General features: G+C 40.9%; 1 protein-coding gene across 5 annotated transcripts in view; it reads right to left on the minus strand.

Moving 5' to 3' along the window:
- Window positions 1-10,420, minus strand: part of plekhb2 (pleckstrin homology domain containing, family B (evectins) member 2) — a 37,118-nt gene extending 26,698 nt beyond the window's left edge. The window contains exons 1-2 of one of the 5 annotated variants that reach the window (XM_020516136.2): window positions 10,307-10,420; window positions 515-571 (exon numbers count right to left, since the gene is read on the minus strand). In XM_020516136.2, coding sequence (XP_020371725.1) covers window positions 515-560 — 46 coding nt within the window. In that variant the 5' untranslated portion in view covers window positions 561-571; window positions 10,307-10,420. Of the gene's footprint in view, window positions 1-514; window positions 572-10,168 lie in introns of all 5 variants that reach the window. The other 4 variants (XM_020516144.2, XM_048604088.1, XM_048604089.1 and 1 more) reach the window with 4 other exon arrangements.
- Window positions 10,421-11,576: the final 1,156 nt, after the last annotated feature.

Here is an 11,576-nt window from a genome sequence, read left to right on the forward strand (position 1 = left end):
AGTCAGTTCATGGTGACAAATAACGCTCTTTTTAATAACTGTGCCTGCAGAGAGAAAAACATCACAAAGCTGCCACTGGTGAGCTACAGCATCACACGCTCAAATAACGTCTTTCCAGAGGTGCAGTTGCAACTAGTGCAAAAGCAAAGTCATCTTCCAATGATCATTTAATAATTCTACAAGGGAGGTCATCAGACCAGGTTAGAGGGGGCTTCGACATCATAGGTCGTCCATCAGTACAAGTGTACATGTTTAACAGGAAGGAAGGGAGAGGAAATGGAGAGTGAAAGAAACCTAGGTAGATTTCTAGTCGAGATTGTTAGGTGTTGAAACATGTCCAATCAACATATTGAAGGTTTACCTAATTTCAATTTGTTAGCGTCACTCAAATTTGGTTTAAATTTCTCTTCACCAACTGTACATTTTCTTTCTGATCATTCCTACCACAGTTCATAACCTTCAGTTAAATATCACTGTCACTTTACATCATAGGAGATCAGAAAGCGTAACTCACTTTGCCGAAGTAGCCATCCACTTTTAATATAGGCCATATCTGCCATAGAAAGAGGATCTGTGGAAAGAAATAATAAAGATTTAGGTTGAAACAACAACAACAAAGTTCCACACTGTTACAGAATATGTTTCATATGCACATGAATGAGAGACTGGGGGAAGCATGCTTTTTCTATCTAAAAACTAGCAACTTCAAATCAATCAACAGCAACACTCAAAAATAGATGGAACATGGGACGAATCCGCCCCCCCCCCCCCCACCAAAAATCACTTGAGAAACTCCGCTCACAGGAGTAACAAGAGAAAAATTACTCTCCACTCTCCTGCAAATAGAATGGAAGGAAATGGTGACAAGCTGGTCCTCCAATCACAGGCAAGTCTCCTCCATGCTTGTTGCTTTTAGGCTCATCGATGAGCCTAAAAATGTAGCAGAGACACAACCTGTGATTGGAAGGGCAGCAGGAAGCTTGCTAGCTGCAGCTAGTGTTGGCAGCGAGGCGGTCAACAGGAAGCAGGGAGGCTGGGAGGCAGTTACTGTTTTTCCGAGGCTGGGCCTGGATACCTTTGTTGCTGAAACACAGAGCAGAAACATTGCCAAGGCAGCTTTATATCTGCCCAGTCAAATGAGGGAGATAGAAACACAGACTGGCAGAAAGGGAGGGGGAAGGCGATAGGGGCGAGGACAAGGCCTGCAAAAGAAGAGAGTAGTTTCAAAATCGGTCAACAAAAAAATACTCAGCTAACAAAGAACTCTTGAAATCACTGGAGTAATAAACTAATTGCAAATAACGTGATATCGCTAACTTAAGGCTGGCTAAGTTTAGGAGATATATTGGGAATAAAAAGTACGTGGATGCTATTGTAATGAATAATATCAATTGTTAAATTTTCAACCGTGATTCAGATCTGAAATGCAATGAGAACTGCCTTGTTAAAATATTCCAGCTTTGAGCAGATATGATGGATACACATTAGCCGTGACCTCAGCAATCTAGACAGCACGTACAAGATGATGGCTGTGTGTGTATAGAAGTATAAACCACTTTTTAAAAAAAAAAGTTGTTTTCAATGTAAAACTATTTTCTTGAGCCAATTAAAGCACCATGACCTTCAGAAAATAATGCTTTCCTTGTAAGTGGTGGTTTTAAGTTTAATGAAGTTCATAATTAACGACATTGAATCATTCTTCCAATTCTGCCTCTGTGAATCCAAAATACCTGAACATCAATTAGAAGATATTGTTCCAAGATTAGATGACTAAAAAAAGAGTTATGAGAAAGAAAACGTAGCTCTATTGAAAAACTTTTTGTACTCTAATCAACAGAGAATCTCAAACCAAGAAATGCTGCAGAGGTACATCTCATTTTACCCAACATCAAATATCTTGAACAAATACACTTTTGCAAAAAAGAAAAGTATGAGCTGCAATGTATCGGATGCCTTAAAATAGTGGACAAAACGTATGCACAGAGCACACAATTATTCTGACAGAGAAGTAACAGGATTTGCTCTCGTCTGAAAGCATCGAGGAAGCTAATTTAGTTTTTTCTTTTAAAAGAAAAAGTTTGATTTTAAGAGAATGGGGGCAAGTTTCCTGCAGAATAAAAATCAAGCAAAGTCAAGGCCACCTTCATTTCCAGTCATCCTCTGTAGCAACTGTCATTGCAACTGTGGGGCTCATCAGTTAATAACGCATGGCATTAAAAGTCAACCACGTGGCACTGGGTTAGAGTTGCATCTGAGTTAGACCCTGTAGGGACAGCAGGTACATCGGCCTTCTGCAGTAGAAGAAAGCTCATTGGGAGGGCAGAGCGCTTAAAAAGCCACAGACAACCCAGCGGCAATGGTAACGCAACAAAAAAGATGCAGAGAAATTTAACAATTCAATGTCCTATCTGGAGGGAGGAGAAACAGGACATGAAAGCCGAACGTACATTGCTTACACCGGGTAGCATAGACTCACAGAGATGTACAGAATGGAAGCAGACTCTTCGGGTCCAATTCATCCATGCTGACCAGATATCCTAAATTAATCTAGTTCCATTAGCCAGCATTTGGCCCACATCCCGGTAAACCCTTATTCATGCAACATTTTAAAAAGGCACCTGGATGTTTATAACTAAACCTGCCCCCACCACTTCCTCTGGCATACACACAGCACCCTCTGCATGGGAAAGTTACTCTTTGGGTCCCTTTTAAATCTTTCCCCTCTCACCTTAAATCTATACCCTCTAGTTTAGGACTTCACTACTCTGGAGAAAAGACCTTGCCTATTTACCCTATCTATGCCCCTAGTGATTTTAACAACTTCTGTAAGGTCACCCCTCAGGCTCCAGGGAAAATAGCCCCAGCCTATTCAGCCTCTCCCTATAGCTCAAACCCACCAACTCTGCCAACATCCTAAGTCTTTCCTGAACCCTTTCAAGTTTCACAACATCTTTCCTACAGCAGGAGGACCAGAAATGAACTTTGTATTTCAAAAGTGGCTTAACCAAGCACCTGATCAAGAAACGGAGCCAGAGTATTGCTAAGAAAATATATTTTGTTGAAGCATTTCATTTGGCATTCCATCAGGACAATTCACAAGAATACCAATATAAAGGGAAACATTTTATACAGTATGAGAAGATTAGTTTGCAAAAGTCCACTTTCCAATCAGCACACTCTTCAAAGTTGCCCTGATGAGTGCAAGATGCAAAATTTGCCCAATGTGTTTTGCTCTCAGCAACAAAACTTCTGTCCCACCACACAATGGCTTGCACGTCAGAAGTGGACAGGGGCATGGAAACTCTAACATCAGGAACAGGAGCAAAAATAAATTAAAATTAAACATCACAAGAGAAAGATGGGGGAAGTTAAACGTTAATGATCTGGTGAAATTACAACATAAAAACCCAAAAACCTGCAGATGCTGTAAAGCAGGAACAAAAACAGAAGCTGCTGGAAAAGCTCAGGCAGCATCTGTGAAAGAAACATCAGAGTTTACATTTCGGGTCTGGTGACCCTTCCTCTGAAACTACACCTATTAAATAGACAGGTCATGTTTGTTAAGCATGAGAATAAGAATACACAGTTATAAGAAGGTTCATAATGCCAAGGCATCTTAAAGGAGGAGACAGCCCAAGCAGTTTATGCATAATGTGATAGTTTGTAGAAGATTCAATAATCAGAGGATGGAGAACCACCTTTTGAAGCAGGATATAGAGCTTTATTTGACATATTACCTACCCAGTGCCAGGGCAAGGAAAATCTCAAACCTGTTTGGAGGGACTTGAGAGGCAGTAGGAAGATGCGATCAACGACACAGAGAAAAGTGGGAAGGTGGTCTTGATTGCACAGCGTGGGAACTAGAAGCTAAATTAAATCAAAAGGAAATAAACTGAAATGGTAGGCTTCAAGTTCCTAGGGCACGTGCAAACAGGCAGAACGATGAACAGATTAGGGTTTGAATGCATATCTGAAGAAGCGTATGGGAGAGAGGGGTTCTATTTTATGGTGCACCACTATTAGGGCAGGTTAATGATCAGATGGAAAAGGCAATTTAATGCTGGATCAAAAACACATGAAAAGGGAAAAGAGCAAAAAGTGACAGCTTGATCGTACTTGTGGCAGTGCAAGCAAAATTGAAAGTGAAAGTGCTAAAACAAGAGAGGAATAAGAAACATAAGTAAAAAAAAAATTAAGAGCTAAAGATCCTTCACACAAGCGCAAAGTGTATATGGAACAAATTGGATGGATCACAAGTACAAATTCACGCTGAAGGATATGACATTGGTTGCCTTGCTGAGATATAACTGCAAGGTGGTCAGAATTGGGAACAAGACATGCTAGGTAAGGTGAACAGAAATAAATGGCAGAGGAGGAGGTGCCATCTTCGTAATTAAGGATGAATTCATTTTGATCAAGGACGATATGTGCAAAAAGACAGTGGAAAGTTTATGGGTTGAAAGTGATCCAACATTTCACTGGAAGTTGTCTACTTGCGTCCTACACCTGTTTGTTAAGTTGTATGAATATGGTAATTAGACATCAATTATCTAATGCAGAGTGCAGAACTAGGCAACTTTCTTAACAGTTAAATAGCAGCTTGGTGGAAGGTGTTCAAAATCTAATCAATATGGTACATAAGTAATTTCCATTTTCATATAGCTTGGATCAAACAAACTTCAAAATATCGCAGCAGGTGAACCGTCTAAATGTGTCCAGAACAGATTTCAACAACTCAATGTCCAAGTGTCAACAGGGGAATGCCTAGTAGACTGAATTATTAATACACCATATTTAGCCAACAGTCTAAATATGTATGGCTTTTTCTGAAACAGCCATTAAGATTCAAGGAAAGCTGACTTGAATCAACAAAATACATGATCCACAACAAAACTTTGCAAGTTTCTTAATACAATTGGTGGGAGCTGTTCAAAAATTAATCAATATGATACAGAAGTTGATTATATTTATTAAAAAAAGTGCAAAGGATCTACAAAAAAAAATGAACAACTGAACTAGTGAGCAACAACATAAAAAAAAACAGGAGAATGCAAACAAAATCTGCTAAATAAATAGGTGGATGGGGAAGGTATAAAGGATGATGTAACAGGTTAACTACAAAAAAGGGCGTATGACAAGCAACTTGCATAGAATATTAAAATCAACAAAATGTTTTACATTTGACAAACTAAGGTGGTCAACAGCATCAGGGATTCCTTTGATTTCGACACCGTCAGTTTTTCTCACTTACAATAACGAAATGGCAGGCACACTGAATAAATGTGCTGCATCAGTAATGGAAGATGAAGAGGTTAGCAAGGAGACTGATGTTGATTCAGGGCCATGACTCAAAGTTAACATAAGCAAGGTTGCAGAGTGGTTAGCACTGCTGCCTCACAGTGCCAGGAGGTCGGGTTTGAATCTGTATTGAGTTTGTACATTCTCCCCATGTCTGCGTGGGTTTCCTCCCACAATCCAAAGATATGCAAGTCAGGTGGATTGGCCATGCTAAATTGCCCTGCACTGTCCACGGATGTGCAGGCTAGGTGGGTTAGCCAAGGTAAATATAGGGTTACAGGGATGGGGTGGGTCCGGGTGGGATGCTTTTTTGGAGGGTTAGTATGGACTCGATGGGCCAAATGGCCTGCTTCCACATTGTAGGGATTCTATGAAGCATCAACAAGCGTGCAATACCCAAGTGACAAGTACAACAAGGTCAACTGTAAAATTTAAAATGGAAGATTAAGAAAATGTTTGCAAAATCAATGATAGTCAGAGGATGAGGGAGTTTTGACACAGAGGTATGGTGCTTAGAATTGAGTCTGAATGAATGTCAAAGCAGGGTCAAGGGTCTAAATGGCTTTCTCCCATTATCTGATAGATAAACATCAGCCAACCAGGTGACTGTTCACATGCAATTTCTGTCAGCTGCCGCCCCACAAGAAGAGATTTTAATGATGTCAATCGCTCCTCTATTGCAGTCAGGCTTGATCTCAATTTGTGAAATACGAGACAAGTGCAGTGCCATAATCTCCACATTGTGCTGACAGTATGTATGCACTATGAGCTTGAATGGTCTCTGACCATCCTGAAAAACAATCTGACTTTATGACAAAAAAGTGTATCCAGAGGATGCATCACCAGAAAGCCACAAATGGTCAAAGCTTACACTTCTTAATGATTTCAGGTATCAAAACATCCACAGTTCCTCTTTCAAACAGCCCAGATCCAAACTTGGATCTCAGATACCAATTTCATTAATAACCTTGATCCTTCTCCAGGACCAACAACTGAATGAAACTAGAAAACTTTTTAGTATCTAACACAACCTGATAGTCACCATACAGCCCTGTCATTCTCAAACAGTAAAAGCAGTAGGAACACATGGAAATAGCAAACATCAGGGGTCCAGTTTAACAAGGGTGAACTTTCCTAGAACCATCCACAGTTGTTTTAAAGAATTTTACAAGTTAAACATTTTCCTTCAAAAAGGAAGAAATGTGAAACAGCCATTAAGATTCAAGGAAAGCTGACTTGAACCCAACAAAATACATGATCCACAGCAGAACTAGGCAACTTTCTTAACAGTTAAATAGCAGCTTGGTGGAAGGTGTTCAAAATCTAATCAATGTGGTACATAAGTTGATTATAGCTCTAAAAGCGTGAAGGATTTACAACACAAAAAAAAAACACATGAACAACTGAAGTAGTTAGCAACAGCATTAAAAAAAAAAGGTGAATGCAAAAAATATCTGCAAACAAGTCAATGGTGAGGGTATAAAGGATGACGCAACAGGCCGAACTACAAAAAGGGTGTAATGACAAGCAATTAGGGATGATCTAAATTGCTGCTCCTTGTCAGTGAGAAAATGGAGAGCAGAAGAACATAACAGGCTTAGAATTGTAATGACATGGGTGTCACGTGTAATAAACAAGACACAATTTGGACCAGTTATTTCAGTAACTACAGCAAAAGTGGAGACATGAGACCAGTTAAATGCCAGAAGCATTAGTCTATTAACAAAAATAATGACAATTCAACTTAAAAGGTTTAACTTATCCAACGGTAAGTGTACAAATTGGCCTAGTGTCTGCAACCAAATAAGTGTGCTCCATAAAACTTCACAGTTCACAAGGATGATGTTTGTGCAGGTTATTTGCCAACATATGTCTCAACTATACCCACTGGATTGTCTCTCCAGAGTTGTGAATCATCAGCTGCTTTAAATATTTATCCTCGAAAGGTACAAGAGTTTCTGCCTGTAAACACTTCCAAAGGTACAGCATTACTTATTTTAATCACGTCTACATACACTGTGCCAAAGTTCTCTCTTCACTGTGGCAATTTTAACTCAAAACCTTCTAGAAGTTTTAAAGTCTGTTCGATTTCTAGTTCGTTTTTCAATCCCTATGAATGTATTATTTCGTATTCCCCCCAGCACTCTAAAGCTGGATTTACAGTGGCTTCTTACAGCGCTACGCAACTGATTTGCTAAAAATTAAACAACTATTGATCAGGAGCAGCTACATAAGTCCTGTAGCTACACAAGTCAAAGACTCAGAATTCACCGACGACTGGAATTCTGCAGGGACCTAGCACCTCCCCAAATCCTGCCCACCATCCAGAAGGCACAGATCTGGAGTGAGATTTTAATATTTTCCATCTCACCAGACATGCAAAGTGCTAACAACACTCAAGAAGCTCAGCACCATTCAAGCCAAATGCACATAAAACGTCAACACCCTCTACCACTGAACCACAGCAGTGGCAATGTGTACCATCCACAAGTTGCAAAGCCTCCATCAACAGCACCTTCCATACTATACACCTGGATCTCCTGGCAGGACGAGGGAGCAGATGGGAACAGCATCTCCAATGTTTCCTTCCAAGTCATATACCATCCCATCAAATCCTGGAACTGCCTAAAATATTTTTGGTACCCCTACAATTGAAGGACTACGGCAGTTCAAGGCAGGTCACCACTACAAGGGCAATTGGGATGGTCAATAAATGCTTGCTTTTCCAACAAAGCTTTACCCTATGAAAACACTTCAAGTTTTAAAATCTGATAAGATTCCCTTTACCAAATCTGTTCTAGTGCAGGGCTTCAGGATCTTCAGTTTCTCCTCAAATCTATAGATTTTTCTTACAAGAGAGTAACTTGTACAACTTCAGGATATCCAAATGCACTTTAGAGTCAATTACATGATCATTGTTGCAACTGATGAAAATTATCAGCGAAATTGTACGCCAACAGAGCATGCTATAGCATATTTGGCCAAGGGATGCTACCACTGTGATGACAGGGAGAAATTTTAACAAAATATCTGATTTGGACATTCATTCAATGGCCTACTGTCACTGAAATAGTACCGAATAGAAACACCTCTCAATAAAGTTCTTAGAGGGCAGGCTGATATGATTATTTCCACAATTTGAAGCTCATGGCCACAAATCGCATTTTGGGCATCGTCTCACCTTCTGAAAATGGATCAAATAGCTGCATCATCCAAAACTCGGGGGTTGGGTTGCCTATTCACCATTAATGGCATTCACATGGGGACCCTGACCATCAAGGTCAGTGGTGAGGCATTTCTTCAACACTGCACACATCCCATTATTCATCAATTGGGAAAGTGAGCTGTTACCAGCATTTTGAATATTCCCTACTGTTGCCCAGAATCGCTGAATTTCAAGCACTTTTTGGCTCAGTCGAAAAAAGTATTAGCCCTTGCTTTTCTTTGAAAATTGCACAGGAATGTTTTACATTCATCCGAGTTGGCTGTCACTTTAAAGTTTGTATTAGCAGGCAGGCTCATAGTGCAGGACTTCCTCAATATCGCACAAGCACCATGTTCTCAAAATATCTCAAGTTTGGACTTTGGTAGTGTATACCCAAATCTAATACAAACCCAAGATTTCATATTCAATTTGCAAGCACTAATTTCTAGCCTCGAGATGTATTTTAGGTTTTAAAATACACATCTTCACCACAAAGCATTTGGAATCAACGTCAACCCAACATCAAGTAAGTCTAAACCGAAAGAGGTGCAGATGCTGTAAATCAGTAACAAAAACAGAAGGGTCACCGGACCCAAAACGTTAACTGATTTTTCTTCATCGACGCTGCCAGACTTGCTGAGTTTTTCCAGCAACTTCTGGTTTTTGTTCAAGTAAATCTGCCCCAATTTTATGCTGATGCTCAACAGCCTTAAATAAAATGTCAAGAAATCTCAAACTTTTTATGGGAATTCTGCATTAGTTGAGGAGCTAAGCACTAGCCGCTGGATGAACTAACAAGGTAACAACTGATTCAGTGACATTAAGGCTAAGGACAGGAGATGAAGAGCTTTGACCATCTGAACTACAGTGGATTGAAAAGTGACTCACAGTGGTACCTTGTGGCCCAGAGTCAAAGTGCATTTCATCCTCCACTGATGTAATTCAATTAACCACTCTGCAAAAGTGCAAGTTATTTCAATGATAAACAATAACAACATATAGAATAAACATTGTAAGCACTAAAATAATAAATTCACGATTATTTGTTCTGGGGAAACTGTAAAATGGTCTAAGTAGCACTCTATCGTGAACAATTATTGGTTCACAATTTGTGTCAATTTCAAACATACCATTAATTCCACAAAAGTCACATGATGCGTGTTTTTGTTTACTAGAGGGTGGAGGGATGATTAAAAATTAGTCATATGATACTGTCACAGATGACGACGATCACACACTAAAACAAACAGACGCCTACTCCTTTTCGCATCATAATAAAAGGCCTGTTAAGTCCATGACGGTTTTATATTTTAAAAGGGGTGGGGGTGGGAAAGAAGGGTCAGTCAGAAAATAGGATAAATCCGAAAGGGATCAGTCAGTAGTTTAAGGAGCAAAAAACAGTTCTCCCGATTGACGAGTGGCCTAGACGAAGATATACATGAACCCAAACCCTCTCTCCCTCTTCCTGCTTCTTACTGCTGCTGATGCGCAATAATAGTGTATTTGTTCGGGGTGGGTTAGGTTTAAGAAGAAACATCGCGCCCAGCAGACATATAGTCAAATCCTTTGCTAAGTGACCACGCTGTGAACCCGGCCCTCGATTGCCGCGACCATCCCAGATATTCCACACTGGAATCCAGAGACACTCCTTGGAACGCCATGTACCAGTTCAACGTTCCAAATTGGAATCCAGAGACTGCCGTGAAACAGTTCAACATTCCAAATTGGAATAGAGACACTCCCGTAGAATCCCATGTAACAATTCAACGTACAGTACCATTACCACCTGCGGCCGCTACTCACCCTCAGCCCTAGCCGCTCCACTCACCCCTTCACCTCAATTTGTCGCAAGACACGTCCGTCCTCAGGCGGTCCGCCTACTCCCCGCCCTCCTTGCCGCGGTCGCCTCTGGGAGTTGTAGTCCATTCACACCCGTTCCCCCGGTTTTCTGCCAGGGAGGGAGACTACATTTCCCATGCTGCTTTGAGATAGGAAGAATTGCAGAGGTTAGAGTCAGAGATAACACAGTGTGGAGCTGGATGAACACAGCAGGCCAGGCAGCGTCAGAGGAGCAGGAAAGTTGATGTTTTGGGTGGGGTCCGTTTTTCCTGCTTTGACTTCCTTGTGAATCCATCCAACCCCAACTCGTTCCACCGCTATTGGCACAAATGTTAAAGCGGCTGCCTTCTTTTGATGTGTCCTCCAGCAGGTGTTTACGTCCTATTTGACGTTTCTCCCGAAGGGAAACCTCCCCGAGGTTTCCATCAAATCAGCTGAAGTTGGCCCTTCTCTATTTACTCTGTTAATAAGGTTAGCTAGCTACGAGTTTGAGGGTGGCGGAATGGGTAGCAGGGACCCAAAGAACTGAGGCTGTTGGAAATCAGAAACAATAATGTAAGTTGCTGGAGAAACTCAGCAGGTGTGGCAGCATCTGTGGAGAGAAAGCAGAGTTAGGCTGTGTTCTGTACAAGGGTCATTGCGTTCTCTCCGCAGATGCTGCCACACCTGCTGAGTTTCTCTAGCAATTTCTGTTTTTGTTCTGATTTCTAACATCCGCAATTCGGGGGAATAGAGGATGACCATTTTCGATTCGGTCGAGAAAAAAATTAAACATTGGGTGCACCAGTCGAGCTGAATGACTTGTTGTGCAGCTCATATTCAATACAATTCAGCCTACAGATTTTTGTGGTTACAAGTAAAGCATCACTATGAATATGTAAAATCCTCCATACCACTGACATTCAGTGCTATGCCCAATTGACAAGTGCCCTTCCAACTCCATGAACTAACGGCAAACAACCTGCTGGACCTACTGATGGTTATCACTAAAATGAACTAAGTATGTGAATATTTAATCAGAAGTTTTTAAAATTCATCCCAAATAGTGGGAAACCTGGCAAAAAGCCCCAGTCAGAAGCCCAGAGAGAAGCTTCTCTATATTGCAGTAGACTAGAAAAGACAACACCTTCCAATCTGTAGCCCAAGACACCCGTGGTGACAGTCAGCTTCCATGCCAGATGATCAGCAATAAGCTAAACTTAAAAAGACCCAGAATCGATTAACTATCAGAGCG

The sequence above is a fragment of the Rhincodon typus genome, chromosome 13 (assembly GCF_021869965.1).
Source record: "Rhincodon typus isolate 14 chromosome 13, sRhiTyp1.1, whole genome shotgun sequence".
NCBI classification, from domain to species: domain Eukaryota; kingdom Metazoa; phylum Chordata; class Chondrichthyes; order Orectolobiformes; family Rhincodontidae; genus Rhincodon; species Rhincodon typus.